Source organism: Peromyscus californicus, unplaced genomic scaffold (assembly GCF_007827085.1).
Source record: "Peromyscus californicus insignis strain IS unplaced genomic scaffold, ASM782708v3 Scaffold_13__1_contigs__length_99412109, whole genome shotgun sequence".
NCBI lineage: Eukaryota > Metazoa > Chordata > Mammalia > Rodentia > Cricetidae > Peromyscus > Peromyscus californicus.
The window spans coordinates 23,503,802-23,520,720 of record NW_026294424.1 but is presented as its reverse complement, the minus strand read 5'-3'; the positions used below and the strand labels follow the sequence as shown (position 1 = coordinate 23,520,720).

General features: G+C 37.0%; 1 protein-coding gene across 4 annotated transcripts in view; it reads left to right on the top strand.

Annotated features, from left to right (window-relative positions):
• The window catches only part of Usp34 (ubiquitin specific peptidase 34), a 191,773-nt gene that overhangs the window by 127,776 nt on the left and 47,078 nt on the right, over window positions 1–16,919 (top strand). For 3 of the 4 annotated variants that reach the window (XM_052734681.1, XM_052734682.1, XM_052734683.1), the window contains 10 exons: window positions 2,041–2,224; window positions 2,617–2,780; window positions 5,905–5,970; window positions 6,945–7,091; window positions 7,178–7,234; window positions 7,320–7,397; window positions 7,674–7,768; window positions 10,713–10,885; window positions 14,261–14,414; window positions 15,816–15,894. In XM_052734681.1, the coding sequence (XP_052590641.1) occupies window positions 2,041–2,224; window positions 2,617–2,780; window positions 5,905–5,970; window positions 6,945–7,091; window positions 7,178–7,234; window positions 7,320–7,397; window positions 7,674–7,768; window positions 10,713–10,885; window positions 14,261–14,414; window positions 15,816–15,894 (1,197 nt within the window). The remainder of the gene's footprint in view (window positions 1–2,040; window positions 2,225–2,616; window positions 2,781–5,904; window positions 5,971–6,944; window positions 7,092–7,177; window positions 7,235–7,319; window positions 7,398–7,673; window positions 7,769–10,712; window positions 10,886–14,260; window positions 14,415–15,815; window positions 15,895–16,919) is intronic. The other variant, XM_052734680.1, reaches the window with a different exon arrangement.

Here is a 16,919-nt window from a genome sequence, read left to right as displayed (position 1 = left end):
ACAAAACAGTTCTCTCAGGTAGCAGTTTGAATGAGTTCTTCTCTTTCATTTAGTTACCTGCTTTTCTGGTAGGCTCAGAATAAAGAAAATAAAAATATTTATGTAAGATGTGTTGGCTCAGTATTTCTGGTAAAATACTTGCATCACAGGCTTTAAGTATACTTTTTCAAAATCTTTTTATATGAGTTAATTGACAAAGATAGTTTGTTGTAAAGTTAGTTATTAGTTGTTAGTTAGCCAATTCAGATTTGCTATTGAAGTGTTTGTTTTTCAGTGCAGGTAATCATGTTGCTTTGTGTCTCCATGATAGTAATCTCACTTCTGAATCCTAAAATAGATAAAATCATGTCATCTGTATGAAATAAAACTCAAATCACTTTGCATATTTATTAGCCAATCTTGTTTTCCTTTGCAAATTTGGAAGTATATTTTTATATCCTTTGAAAATAGTATGATTGGAAGAGGAAAACATGCTAGTGGTAAAAGCATTTAAAATGTTTTGACTTTAGTGGTTTTGGATTCTTGTGGCTGAGTTCTCAGTATCACCCCAGCTTGAGTGATTCATTAGTACTTACAGGGCTAAGCAGTGGGCTCATGGCTAGTTTTTGTTATAGTGGAGTTGAATATGATTAATTCTTCCAGTGGTTACTCTAATATAGCATGTGTCCTACATTTCCAGTTACTGAAATTCAAGATTTCCTAAAAGCAGAATGGATGTTTAGTATCAACTACATGTAGTCAGGTACAGTGAGCCACTTCTGTCACTTAGGAAAGTTTGGTAGTGCAAGTCAAGTTTTCAGACTCCAGCCAAAGGCTAGTCTTACTAAAGAGTGGTGATACTTGAATTTTCATATATTACAGATTTTCTGGTCAGTACCCTATGAGGTATTATACTCCAGGGTAAATAGTATAGTAATGTTTGGGGTGTATAAGAATTAACTAGGGAAAAGAGCAAAGGAAAATAGTTAGAAAAGATGAAGTGAATATGAGGCTTCTTTCCTAGTTCAGGAGCTTTCAGCAGTTAATGGTTGCTATTTGGAGGGATGGCCTTTACCATGTATACAGGAGCAGCAATAGTGCATTCAGTGGATATTTAAAAAGAAAAGAGAAAAGAACATGAATTCGGAAGGGCACATGCTGCAAGATGAGTAAATGTTAGTTAGGATAGAGAGGGGAGTAAGAGATGATTATGATCACAGTGTATTTATACAAATACGCAGTTTTCCGTGAATGAATTTTTAGAAAATGAGTATAATCTGGGTGAGTTCACCTTTGAGAAGCCCACGCCCATGCTCTTGGGTGGGCCTTACTTTCTTCCAAGCACTTCTTTTTCTATTTGTACTTAAACCTATATTCAAATGTGCTTAGTCAATTCTTAACTTCATAACCAAAAAGGTAACACATTACACAGATTGAATTTAGGAGAAAAGTCTATTGTAATTGAAGATCTGAAAACTAATTCCATTAAAACAGTTTAGGCCCATCTCATGGTTAACCTTGTGTCTACAGTTTACAAAACTTAAGAATATACTGGTAAAGAGATTCATGTCTTTCATCCCAACTCTGGCATTTGCCACAGTTGTCACAACTAGTGAGGTTCTTAATGTTTCTGATTTTTGTTCTGGGGACTTTGAGGAGTGCGTGGCTCTCAGGATAGGTGAGGTGCTGCTGTTTTTGTTGTTTACCAGATGCAGAACCCCCTGTAGGACTTGGCAAATGGAATAACAAGGCCTAATAGAATCTCTTGGTAGTTTACAAATGAAAGTAATAATAGTGTGGATGAATAGTCTGTAAGGATAGCTATGAAATTTGAAGAGGGGGGGGAGAGTAAAAGGTGGATCCTTTCCATTCCTTTTTCTTCCAGAAAAATAACTGGTAAGATTTTCAGATGATGACGATATTTAATACCTCTATGATTTAATAATAGTTTAGTAAGTTGTAGTTAGTTCATTATCCATTTTATTTTGTGTGTTACTTACTGTATTTGGAACATAATTGATATCCAGTTGTAGTAACACCTGCTTTCTTCTTACATCCTAGGAATTTTTAAGGGATATCTTCAATCTTCTGTTTTTGTTGCCCAGTCTAAAGGACCGACGGCAGCCAAAGTGCAAATCACACTCTTCCCGGGCCGCCGCCTATGACTTGCTGGTTGAGATGGTCAAAGGGTCTGTTGAGAACTACAGGCTGATACACAACTGGGTTATGGCCCAGCATATGCAGTGTGAGCCTTCTTTTCATTGCGTCTTTATACAGTTGAACCCAGACATGAAGCATCAAAGGATGTTGTTTAGAGAATCCACTTTTCACATACTTTGTTGCACACATTTTTGATAGACTATTCAGCACTCATTTTTAATAGAAAAATGGAGAAAACTTATAGGTATTTTAAATAATTGAGCTTTCTTTTCATAAAATAATGTAATACCAAGTAAAATATTGACTTATTTGAGTTCTTACAATTAATTAACTTTATAATATTTTTACATAATTAATATTTTAAATTATAACATTCTATACATCTTAATTAGATAATTAATAAAGGCAATAGCTGCCAATCAAATCAAGATATGTTTACGTTTGTTTGGGGGCATCTTCTCCTCCCTCTTTTATCAGCAGCCCATGCACCTTATAAGTGGGACTACTGGCCTCATGAGGATGTGCGTGCAGAATGCCGATTTGTTGGCTTGACTAACCTTGGAGCTACTTGTTACTTGGCTTCCACTATTCAGCAGCTTTACATGATACCTGAGGCAAGGCAAGCTGTCTTCACTGCTAAGGTACAGTTTCAAACTATAAACCAAACCCTTATTCATGAATCTTAATAAGTACATTACATGACATTAATTCATACCGAGAACATATGACAAAGTGTATTATGTCATGGCTAACTATTTTAGTGTATTTTAATCTTATTTACACTCACTTGAAGGTTCATTATGTGGAACAATTTGTTTCTCAAAGTACCACATAATTTGTGGATGCACAGTTATATTGTATTTCAGTAAAAATAAATACGGATATTAATCACATAAAAATAAACACTCAAACAATCAGAGTATTATCAGAAACTGAGTTTGTTTCTTTTATTCCTAACCCAAAATAAATCAGTTTGTGAACCACTTTGAGAAACATGTGCTTTGTGGGTTTTGTTTGTTTTTTATGTCTGATTTTATACTTCTTTTGGTGAATGGCCTTTGTTTTCTTTTCCCTTTTTTTGCTACATTGTGGTATAGACCTTGTTTGAATCCTTTAATCTGTTTTAGTTACTCTTCAAGTTATTAGATTTATGTTATACTCATTTGAGTTGAGGTCTTTTTACATTTAGTTAGGTTGGATTTAAAAATGTAGTGTCTATATTAGATTGATGATAGTTAAAAATGGTTCCATAATGGGTTTGTTTAATTTATCTAAAGTCTTTTAACCGAATTGAGTGGATCAATCTGTATTGTTTTGTAAAAGCAGTAGTTACCAAAGAATCATATTTTCAGTTAATCCCCGCCCCCAGATAATGACTTGGTCATACCTTTTGGTGATTTGTGTTCATATTAATAAACACCTTAAATTTTTAGCATTGTCAGTAATTAGCATCAACAGAAAGAATACTAGATGTTACTCACTTTGAGTAGATCTTCTAAATAACATTTTCAGTTATAAACTAAACTTTAGGACTAAAGATAGAGATATCACTCCTGTTCTTCCAAAGGACAAGTCTCAGTTCCCAGCACCCATGCCAGGCTGCTCATAACGATCTGTAATTCTAGCTCCAGTGGATCCTACACCCGCTGCTGGCCTCCACAGGCACTTGTACTTACTTCCTGCCCCTGGACACATAAACACACAACAGAATCAAAAATAAAATAAATATTTTTTTAATTGAATTTTGATCTACATAACATTTTGTATTTTTAAAAATTGCTTTACTTAGCTGGGTGTGGTAGTGCGCACCTTAAACTCAACAACTGGGGAGGTTGAGATGGGCAGACCTCATGGTTGAGGCCAGCCTGTTCTACATGGTGAGTTCCAGGACAGCCATTACTACACAGAGAAAGACCCTGTCTCAAAGAAAACTTTTTTTTATTTCATCTTTATGAAGAGTTCTCATGTGTCATGTCCTAGAGCAGTCTCAGACTTACTGTTTATTTCAGGGTAAATTGAACTGCTCATACCTCTCAAGTTCTGGAATTGCTTTCTGAGGTAGCACTTTGCTTATATTAGATATGTTATATTTTGGAAATTTACAATTTAAATGACTTCAGAATCTTATGAAATATCAGAACTGTCATATTGAAGGTATACATACTTTATAGATTTTTTTTGCCAATTTGTTGATCCCTTTTATTCAAACCTATTAGCTAAACATTTTTTTCAATATATTCTGGACCGATTTCTCTCCCTTTCCCTAGTGTGTCCTTAACAAACTCTTAAACAGCAAAACTGTGTTACTTTTATTCCTCCTAAGATTGGCACAAACAGCTGATGTATCACTCTGAACAAATGGTAGCGTTAATATGCACGGTACTCTCAGCAGCTTCAGAGTTAGTTCATATTGTAATGGTGGTAATTCCTCCCTATAGATTTATTCTCATACTGGAGTTGAAGTTCAGCCTTGTCTACTCAGTGTTTGACATGTGTATGGATCTCTCCTAAAGGCCCGTATTCAGATCTAACCCCACCAGGCATGGAAGCGTACTGTGATTCTAGCACTTGACAAGTGGGGGTAGGAGGGTTCCAAGTTCCAGGCTGTATTAGTCAGTGTTCCATTGCTATGAAGAGACACCATGGCCAGGCCAACTCTTACAAAGGAAAGCATTTCATTGGGGCTGCTTACAATTTCAAAGTTTTAGTCCATTGTTGTCATGGCAGGGAGCATGGGGGTTGGGGGGGGTGGGAGCGCCAGCCACTGGGTCTAGCTTGGGCTTTGGAAATCTCAAAGCCCATCCCTGGTAATACACTGCCTCCAACAAATCCACACCTCCTAATCCTTCCAAATAGTGCCACTCCCTAAGTATTCAAATATATGAACCCTGGGGGCCATTCTTATTTAAAGTACTACACAGGCTATCTTAAACAGCCCGAGAACCTGTTGTCTTTTTTTGTAAGGGAAGGATGACTGATTTGGCAAAGAGCTTGGTTGCACAAGCCACAACATTCTGAATTTGACACTTAGCACCCATGTGAAAAGCCAGGTATGGTGGTGCCCACTGTGATCCCAGTGTTGGCAAGGGGGTGATACAGGGCAGTCCTGCAGCTTGCTGACCAACCAGGCTAGCCAAAGAACAGGTGGTCACAGTGGGAGACCATGCATCAAACAATAAGGTGACCGCTCCTGAAGTCAACACCAGTGGTTGACCTCTGGCCTCCATGCATTTGTGTGCAGCACACACAAATTAATAAAAATAAAAAGCAATTAGGTTGTAAGTATAGCCAGATTTCCCAGTCATGAATTGTAGTGTTTTGATGTTTAGATTGTTTACAAAATCATGAATAATATTCCTCTTTAGCGTTGAAGTGTACTGTTTCAGAAAAAGTAAAGATAGAATTAATTGATACAGAAATGTGATTTGTTATATGTGGGTTAACTTCTATAAGGGAATTTAGTACATGAAGTGCTCATTTTTCTTGTGAATCAGTACAGTACCAAAGGGGTTGATTTAGAAAGCAGTTTGAAAAAAGGCCTCTCTCTCTCCAGTTTCCCGTCATAATGGCCATCACTGTATTTAGTGTAATGGAAAAGTACTCTGATTCCTCTAAGATATAATGGTGATGAAAGAGGGACATGTGAGGTGTTTTCTTGCCTAGGACTGAAGGGATAAAGCAGGTAGTTTTCAGCCCATTGTAGATCTGCTAGGGTGTCCAGATGCCACCACTTGTGTTTTGACCAAGTTTGTTCTTGACTTTCAGTATTCAGAAGATATGAAGCACAAAACCACTCTTTTGGAGCTTCAGAAAATGTTTACATATTTAATGGTATGTTTGAAAAATGTGGAGAAAAACTAATTAGATTATCTTTTAACAAAAAACAAAAACAAAAACATACCTAAGATAGTGACTGTAAAGATTGTAGTGTGTTTGTTAAGACTCACTGTTTTCAAATGACCTGTTTTTAGTTATCTCTCTTCTTTGAGAAAAGACTTTAACAATCACAACTGAGTTACCTATGTTCTGTTCATTTGTCCTTCATTTCTAGTTCTTGGTCCTGTCACTGTTCGTCTTAGGGTTTCTGTGCTACGATGAAACATCATGACCAAAACAAGATGGGGAGGAAAGGGTTTATGTGGCTTACACTTCCACATTGTAGCCCATCACTGAAGGAAGTCAGGACAGGAACTTAAACAGAGCAAGAACCTGAAGGCAGGAGCTGAGGCAGAGGCCATGGAGGAGTGCTGTTTACTGGCTTGTTCAGCATGCTGTCTTAGAGAACCCAGGACCACAGCCCAGGGATGGCCCCACCCACAATAGACTGGAACCTCCCCATCAATAACCTAATTTAGAAGATACCCTACCGTAGGCTTGCCTGCAGCCTGATGCTTTCCTCCCTCCCCTGAGACAGGGTTTTTCTGTGTAGCAAGCACAATTATTTTGAAGTCTGCTTGGGCTACATAGTTGAAACTTCATGGGCTTATCACTTGTTTTGCTGTTTTGAGTTTGGTTTTCATCATGTTTTGTGCAGGGGCAGAGATTAGTTTTTTTTGTTTAGGTGGATTCAGGGTTTTTGTTTGTTTCTTGTTCTTAAATTTTTGAGCTAGGGTCTCTTGTAAACCCAGGAGTTTCTGATTCTGTATAGCCAAGGCTAGCCTTGAATTCCTGATTTTCCTGCCTTTACCTTCCAAGTGCTGGAATCAGTGCCATATTCCATCTTGTGTGACTTTGTTGTTGTTGCTATTTATTCAAGAATGTTCTGACCATTTCTTATATGTATCTCCTCCCCCTTTCTCTTGCAGGAGAGCGAATGCAAAGCATATAACCCTAGACCTTTCTGTAAGACATACACCATGGACAAGCAGCCTCTTAATACTGGGGAACAGAAAGATATGACAGAGTTTTTTACAGATCTGATTACTAAAGTTGAAGAGATGTCTCCAGAACTGGTTAGTACCAGAATATTGAAAAATGTGTTTGAAGTTTATACAAATTTGAATTTTAATCACCAACTTTGGTTTGTTTTATATTAAAGAAAAATACTGTCAAAAGCCTATTTGGAGGTGTGATCACAAACAATGTTGTGTCCTTGGTAAGTATACTGGTTTGTTGTTTTATAAGGGTTTTTTTTTTAAGCTTATAATAAAATGCTAATTTTTGTTTGTTGATTCATCTAGGATTGTGAACATGTTAGTCAGACTGCTGAAGAGTTTTATACTGTGAGGTGCCAGGTGGCAGATATGAAGAATATTTATGTGAGTGATACTGAACATGACTTGAGATTGTTGTATGATTTATATATATATATAAAACAAATTCATTGTCTTGAGAAGAAATAGCTTTAAGTATTAAAGATAGACCACAAAACTGGTTATTTCCTGGTCAAAATAAATATCTTTTAAAAGGTAGAGTTCACATGAAGAAAAAATTATTTTAAATTTGCTTTTTGTTTAAAAAAAAAAATTGATTTTTCTTTGTGCTTTCTGACCCAATTGCATTATGTCAACTTCACAATGTGGGTTTATGCACAGGAATCTCTTGATGAAGTTACTATTAAAGACACCTTAGAAGGGGACAACATGTACACCTGTTCTCATTGTGGAAAGAAAGTCAGAGCTGAAAAAAGGTAATGCCTTTTGAAATGTAATTTTTATCATTTTGATAAACCACCCAGGGCAGTTAAAGACAAACCAGATGAGCCAGTGTGGACCTTTCACTACTGTGTATAAGTGTGATGTGATTAACATGAATAAATATTACCTTAGAATGACTCAGGTAATATTAGCTGTTAGGAGCTCAGTATCACTCAGTAACTCTTATTATCCTGTGAGCTTTAATGTAGCATATGCAGTAGGGTTGAAAGTAAGAATCTCCAGACTTGCCAGCATTCTGTGTTTTCTAAGGATAGACATGAAAGCCAACAAGAGTGATCATTTTAGTCAGTCTGCAACGACTCAGATGTCTAGTTTTAGTGACTGGTTCCTAAAGAATAAGAACTGTTTTTACACAGTGTTTTTTATTTAGGAAGTACTTTCAGAATTTTACATGATTAAATTCAATTAATATGACATCATGTTGTAGTAAAATGCTACTACTATTATGAATATCAAAATTATTTCCCATTTAACAATTAAAGATATGGAATGACAGAAAGATCAAAATTAGTTCCAAATTCTGAAATTCTAGTCTCTAAGATAGCATATGCAGGTGGACATACACTTCATGACAATGTAGTCCAGGTGGAACTGAATTCTCTGGCCTGGAAATGTTGTTTAAACAGTTGACTGTTGACTGGATCTTGGAAAGATATTTGAGTGGAAGCTAGATTTGGGAGTTAGTTACAATTTCAGTTTAAAAGTACTAACTTTTTTTTTTAAATAGTATTTTCCAAGTGGTTTTCCCCTTGCATTACATATTGACACTATTTTGGATTGCTCATGTTTTGATGCATTCATCATAAATACTTTTCCTTGAGTTACAGTTCTTTATAGAATTTCTTAGAAAATAATAGTTAAACTGTCCTCAAATTTAAGGGGGGGTGGCGCTAACTGGGACTGGAGAGATGGCTTAGTGAACAGTTCATAATTCTCTTGTCGAGGATTTTTGTTTACTTCCCATTACCCATGTTGGGTGGCCCACAATCATCTGTAACTCCAGCTCCAGGTGAGCTTTTGAGGGCACCTACATTCATGAATGTGACACCCCCCACACACACACAAGCAAACAATTAAAAACAGCAAAAATAGGGGCTAGAGAGATGACTGCTCAGTAGATAAGAGGACTTGGTGTTCTAGAAGACCCGAATTCGGTTTCTAGCACCCACATCCCATGGCTTTCAACTGCCTGTATGTGAGTCCGGCTTCTGGGGCTGCGAGTAGTGTGATGCACTCCTTTAATCCCAGCACTCGGGAGGCAGAGACAGGTGGATCTCTATGAGTTTGAGGCCAGCCTGGTCTACAGAGTGCAGTTCTAGGATGGCAGGAGCTATATAGTGAGACCCTGTCTTCAAAATCCAAAACCATAACTCCAGCTTCAGGTTATCCAGTGCTCTTCTGGCCCCATGGATACCCCCACATATGGCTTGCTATATACAGAAACACTGAAATACATATAAATAAAAATGAATCTTTAAGAAAAATAACAATCTTAAAAAACTTAGCTCCCTTTACCAATTTATACAAACAACTTTATAGTCTCTTTTACTTTTATGTATTTCTCTTCTTTCATGATACACATTTTAATTTGGATGTGTGTGGTATGTGAATGTACGTGTGTGCACTGTGTGTAGGGACACACATAGATGTGTATGTGGAAGCCAATGGTCAATGTTGGGTATCTCTCCATCTTGTTTTTTAAGACAAGGTCTCTCACTGAACATGGAGTCTGCTGATTAGGTAGGCTGTCAGACCAGCAAGTCCCAAGGACCTTCCTGTCTCTTTTTTTTCTCAGTGCTGGGCATATAGATAGGCACATGGCATTGCACCAGGTTTTTACAGAGTATTGGGGATCTCAACTTGAGGTCCTTGTGCTTACATAGCAGGTACCTTGCCAACGGTGTCATCTTCCTAGCCCTTTGCCTTACTCTTACTTACTGTTTAAATGTTTGTGGGAGGGGCAGTGAAATGGATCACCAGCTAAAAGCATTTATATATAGCATGAGCCTAAAGACCTAGTTTCAACCACTGGAACCCTCCAAAACACTGAATGTGGTGGTATATGCATCTGTCATCTCAGCACTCCTGAAGTAAGATAGGACATGGGGACTACTCACTTGGAAGCTTACGGGCCAGCTATTCTGCAGTACACAGTAACCCCGCATCAACAAGGTGGATGGAGAAATCAGATTTCTGAGAGTTGTCTCTGATTGTCACACACACATACGTTCATACATACATACATACATACATACACTTGTAAATAAATAAATTTTCAAATCTTTTAAAAACTGAGCTAGCACTTGCATGAAGAGCCAGCATGGGCATGGGTGTCTGCTACCCCAGTGCCGTGAAGCTGAAACAGGAAGATGCCAATGGCAAGCCCTAGGTTCATTGAGAGACCCTTTCTCTAGCAAAACCAAAAAGGTGGCGGGCCAGCAAGGTGTCATTGAGTAAAGGCACTTTTTGCCAAGACCTACAACCAGGTTTGATTGTTGGGACAAACATTGTGGAAGTAGAAGACCAGCACCAGCAAATTTTCCTCTGCCCACCTCTCCCACACGCATAGAGTGTGCACATATTCACACACACTAATAAAAATAATAAGATATTTTAATTATAAAAGAAATAACATTGGAGAACAGTAGATGATGCCTAACATTAACCCCTGGCCTCCCACACGTGCCTGAATGGGTGAGCACCCCACTACACATACATGCGCCTGTGGGCGCGCGCGCCCGCACGCGCACACACACACACACACACACACACACACACACACATACACAATTATGTGACTTAGAATATTGCTACTTTAAGATGATTATTAAAATAGATGTAGCACAAATATAAATAGAACTAAGATATTTTTGAAATAAAGTATTTAACATTTTGTTTCCTCCCCCCACTTCTCAGGGCATGTTTTAAGAAATTACCTCGTATTCTGAGTTTCAATACTATGAGATACACATTTAATATGGTCACAATGATGAAAGAGAAAGTGAACACACACTTTTCTTTCCCTTTACGTTTGGATATGACACCCTATACAGAAGATTTTCTAATGGGAAAGAGTGACAGGAAAGAAGGTAAGTTCATTTTTTCTCAGTTCTCTGTTTATTGTTAAGTCTCTATTAATAAGGAAATTGTATGAATGGTAAACTGTCATTAATGTTAAAGTCACTTACATAGTTCTCAAGTACAGTCTTAGAAAATAAATTTTTTAATAATTTATTTTTATTTTATGTGCATTGATGTTTTGCCTGCATGTATGTCTGTCTGAAGGTGTCAAATCTTAGAGTTGCAGACAGGTGTGAGCTGCCAGGTGGGTTCTGAGAACTGAACTCGGGGTCTTTGGAAGAGCGGTCAGTGCTCTTAACTACTGAGCCATCTTTCCATCCTGAAAAGGAATTTTTTTATTAAAAAGTATTTTTTATATGTGTGGGTACTCTGTCTGCTTGTATTTCTGTGTACCATATACATACACTGCCCACAGAGGCTAAAAAGAGGGTATTAGAGGCCCTGCAACGGGATGGTTGTGACCCACGCTTTTGGTGTTGGGAATCCAACCAGGACTTCTGAAAAAGCAGGCTGTCTCTCCATCCCAGAGAGGACAGTTTTGTTGGAGACACCGTAATATATTTACTTACTTAGCTAATAAATGTTTAGACTCTTGAAGGACCATGTTCTAGGCATTTTTTTTTCCCAGACACTGTTTATGCCCTTGGAAAACTGAGGTATAGGTGGTAAGTCTTAACATTGAACCTGAAATTGTAGTATTTTGCCAGACGCAATCAGTGTGTCACAGGTCTTGAGGAAGTAGTATTGCAGCAGAGATACAGAGTTGAGTAAAAGATGGAGAAGAAGGGATTAAGTTCTTGAATACAAGGGCAGCAGAGTGATCATTGAGACAAGCTAATAGAATATTTTTTACTTTGGGCCATATTAAAAATTTTGCCCTTTATTATTTATTGTGTGACCATTAGATTGTTTTTGTTTTGTTTTGTTTTATTTTTCAATACCGTTTCTCTGTAGCCCTAGCTATCCTGGAACTCTGTAGAGCAGGCTGGCCTCATACCCAGTCTGTAGGCCATATTGTCCTCAGAGTTCTCTCTGTCCCTGCCTCTGCCTCTCAAGTGCTGGAATTAAAGGCATATGCCACCATGCCCAGCTGGCCACTAGATTTTTTTTTTTTTTTTTGGTTTTTCGAGACAGGGTTTCTCTGTGTAGCTTTGCGCCTCTCCTGGAACTCACTTGGTAGCCCAGGCTGGCCTCGAACTCACAGAGATCCGCCTGCCTCTGCCTCCCGAGTGCTGGGATTAAAGGCGTGCGCCACCACCGCCCGGCGGGCCACTAGATTTTTAATCAGAGAAGTTCTAAAATAGAAAGCTATTTGGAAAAGGTTATTTTCAAATGGATTAAAGAATGATGAAAAGTGTCAGGGGATGCCACTCTTGGAAACTACAGTGAAGACAGTGGCTTAGATGAGAAAGGACCAACAGATAGGCAGAGTTAATGAGCTTAATTAATTTTTTACAGGGTGCAGAGAATTGAACACAGACCTTTGTACATGCTAGCATTCTACCAATATAGTCCCAGACCCTGGAGTTCATAATTGGATGAATAAATGAATTATTTTATTATCCCTTTGTAGTATAGACAATTCTTAAAGCAGTGATAATAAAATAATGTCAAAACCTCAAACCTCTGACTCCCCGAATATTTTACTTGGTCTGCTACTAGAGAGGGAATGAGGAGCCACGAGAGACTGGTTTTTTTAATTTGAACAGTAGTAAAGAGGAATTTAAATTAATATTTTAAAGTCTTCACAAAGGAACATTCCCAGGAAGAGTAGGTCCAAAAATAATTAGTAGAAAACTTTGATTATGCTTATCAGAGCAATTGATTTAAAAGTTGAAGTAGGAAGCCAGATTTTAGTGTGTTAAGTAGCAATGACCTTTATTTCACAAGTACAAAACCACCAAACTATTTCAGACTTACTGATATGTGCCTCAAGAACCACAGGACTTTTTGGGTTTTTGGTTGTTGTTTTGTTTTGAGACAGGGTCTCACTGTGTAGCCCTGGCTCTTCTGGAACTTTCTATGTAGATGAGGTTGGCCTCAAACTCACAGAGATCCACCTGCCTCTTTCTTCCAAGTGCTGGGATTAAGGGGATCTAGCCCACCACATGGCTTTTTAAGGGCATGGGAGAAGAAGGTAGAAAAGGCTAGCTCCTGCCTCTTCCATTTTTCTGTACTACCAAGTTCTTGTTACATAATGAGGGTACAGCAATGTCGTGTTTAAAGTTTAGTAATTTAAGAAACCAGTATCCTATCCTAACTTTAGGAAAGAGAATCCAGTGTAATCTTCAACTCCACTGCCTAGCAGTTAATGAACATACAGTAAACATTTAGCCTCGCAGAGTGGGGAATGAAAAACGTAAACAGTGAGTTATAATCTATTTCTTCAGGAGAACTTACTAATTCTTCAAAGATAGGAGGGGCGAATGCAATCACAGGTATAAAGGAATATAACTAGGGGAGATAACTTTCATTAGGATTTATGTTTATAAGTTGCAGTAAGTTGTCTCATAGTAATAAATATGAAAATGCAGATAAAGAAGTAGTCATTGTTCTATACATCCTGTCCTTTAGACCTTTTATCAGACCATTCTGGAAATCATAATGAGACTTCATCTCTGCTCTGCTTCATTGTATTTTCATGTGATGGTTTGTTACATGCATGGAGAGAACATGAATTTATAAAGGAGTTTTTAGGCCTTTGGAGATGTGTTGAAGTCTTAGCATTGCCTACATGAGCATAGTAAGGCTTCTCTGCCACTGCTTTAATGCTGTGGCCATTTTCTCTTTACTGCAATTTACTTTCCAGTTCAGGCTGTGCACTGAAGCAAATCTACTTTGCTGTGCTCCTACATTTAGTTTTTCTAAATGTTGGTGGGAGTATAGATCACAGACCATACACCATTTTTAGACTTGTCAGATCAACTGTAATTTCTTTGCTTAGTGTCTTCTGTTTTAAAATTGTTCAGATTAGAATGATGCCTTTATTTCTGTGGACACTAAGCTCCTAATATGTATCAATACAGTGCTTAGAGTGAGACTAAAACACTGAGATCTTTTTAGGTTTTGTATTGTTTTGCTGATGGTAAAATTGGAAAAAAAAAAAGAGGCAATACTATTTTAAAGGGCTAGTTAAGTTAAACACATAGTATATGTATCACATTGGTGTTGTCTATAATTATGCACTAATACATGGTTAATTTTTCTCAGTTAATTGTATAATATGTTCATTGTAGTGGTAGGCTTATAGTTGCAAATAGTTTTTATATATCTATTTTATATGTCAAGTTTTTATGCCCTTTTCTGTACATTTTATAAAAAGTAATCTTAAAATGACATTGTTTGTGCTTTCAAAATGACTGCCATTATCTCATGTAAATTAGGTTTTAAAGAAGTCAGTGACCATTCAAAAGACACAGAGAGCTATGAGTATGACTTGATTGGAGTGACTGTTCATACAGGAACAGCAGATGGCGGGCACTATTATAGTTTCATCAGAGATATAGTCAATCCACATGCTTATAAAAACAATAAGTGGTAAGTGTTAAATATGTTTCCTTTAGTTTAAAATAAATTTCCCCTTGCTTTTAAATATATATGTTTATGGTAATTCTTTCTTCTGATGAATTTTTAGTTTTCTGAAAACTTCGTATGAAATTAGGAAAAGGAAACGTTAAATAATTTTTTTAAACATTTTTTTTTCTTTGTGTATGTGTCTTGTCTGTATGGGTAGGCAGATGGATAGGTGGATGCAGAGAGGTCAGAGAACAACTTTTGAAACTTGTTTTTCTCTTTTGCCCGTGTTGATACCAAGGACCCAGTTCAGGTTGTCATAGTTGACAGCAAGTACCCGTACCTGCTGAGCCATCTTGGGGGCCCAGAAAAAAATTTTTCTTAATTGAAGACAACTTTCAAAAACAGGAATTAGTTCATAATTTTATGTATGGGCCTTAAATTGTGAGAATTTGATAAATGCCTTCCTCTGGAAGATGTGCTTTATATTAACAGTCTTAGGGATTCGTAGACAGTTGTATCCACCAAGTCGTTAACTCACACTTTGTTCATTCTTTCGGGAGCTCCTTACTCAATGCCTTCCACTTAGTGGTCCCAGAGTTTGTGCATGCTCTGGGAAGATAGCCCGCGTCCACTCCCCCTGAGCACCTTCGTTATTCCGTCCACAAGTCTTGTCTTTATCAAGTTAGCATCAGTCACATAGTCTTTTTCAGTCTTCAGACGTCTTTAGGGACGTGTATGTGCTTAGGCCCTCTTCTGAGTTTTGGAAATACCGCTTTGAACAAAATACATAGCCACTAGCATTGATCTTCATGCAGTGAGCAGAATAGTTGCATTTAGCTCTTACTTCTGATTCTTTCAGACATCATGGCCAAAAGAGTCCTTTTTTAAAAAAAAATTAATTTCTTTTTGAAATTATAATCATATCATTTCCACCCTTTTCCTTTCCTCCCCCTTTTTTTCCCTCCACTTGGTTATATTTCCATGAGTGTATCGAATTGTTCTGTTCATATTTTAAAATGAGGTCTATATCTTAGAGGATTATCACATTGCTAATCTTTCCTATCTAATTGCTTTATATGTTAGATTTTAAGCATACCTTCTTTATTTTTGTTACTATCCAGTAGTTATTGAATGTGTAAGATTGTGTGTGCACTCACGAATGTGCCGTAGGTATGGAACCCAGTACCTCAGATAAGTGAGGCACATGTTCTATCATTCAGCTACTGTGTCAAGTTTTTAAGGTGATTTTGGCTGTTTTAAAAAATTATATTCCCAATTTCTAGAGAAGTTATAAAAATAAGAATTTATTAGAATTTATCTCATCAAATAATGTGACTATATATCTAAGTCTTTTAAATAGTAGACACTGTACAGAGATTCTAGTACATACACATTTGATCAGTACCATGTGCTCTGTTGTAGGTATCTTTTTAATGATGCTGAGGTAAAACCTTTTGATTCTGCTCAACTTGCCTCTGAGTGCTTTGGTGGTGAAATGACAGTAAGTTTTATTTAATAATTGTAAATGGTTTGTGATTTTTTTCCAGTTATACAATTCAGTAGTAGACTCACTTATCATCATCATATCTGCTCACATTCAGTCTAAGGTTTATTTGTTATGTGTTCGCTGTATATACCAGGAACTAAGAAATGTTTAAAAATTGTTATTTCTGCCTTCAACCATAGTTTGATAAAGAAGGTAAGATGAAAAAAATTAAATCATAAGATACAAATTGAAGTATAGTGGCAGAATAATTATATTAAACATACCAGTTATTAAAAAAAAAATCCATGGGATTAGAACAAAAAGAATCTATTGGCAAAATCTGGAAAGTCTTACACAAGGAAGTTGATTTCAGATAATTTGAAATAATTATTTTTTCATTGCCCAGCAACCCGGACCATAGCAGTTATATGATAATAGTGTCATTGTTAAATCTCTTCCTGGTCTCACTGTTCCTGGTCTCACTGGAGTGCAGCTCAGTGGGAATGCATTTGCCTGGGGTTGCGAGGACTTGGGGTTTGATCTTTCTACTCCACAATAAAGACTTGATGCCCACATGCAATCATATTCATTCTTAGTGTGTGTGTGTACACATTGAGTGTGATGACATACACACATAATTCCAAGCAGAAGTAGTTGGATCTCTGTGAGTTCAGTTACAGGCCAGCTGGGGCTAAATAGTGAAGACCCTATGTACAAAAAGAAAAAAGAAAAATGTTGAGTTTCATTAAGTCAGATATTTGAAGCCAGTTCTATTTCATAAATAAGCCATTAAGATTTTTTAAGCTTGCTTTATTTATTTGTTTGTTTGTTTTAAATTTTTAATTTGGTTTTTTGAGACAGGGTTTCTTCATATAACCCTAGCTGTCCTGAACTCACTCTGTAGATCAGACTGGACTTGAATATGGTTAAATTTAAAAACCATGGTTATTATAACTTTCTATATAGAACTTTTTTTTTTAAGAAAAGGCTTTCTCTTTACTTCTGGGTACTCATGTCTGCAGTCTGAATGAAATAGTAGT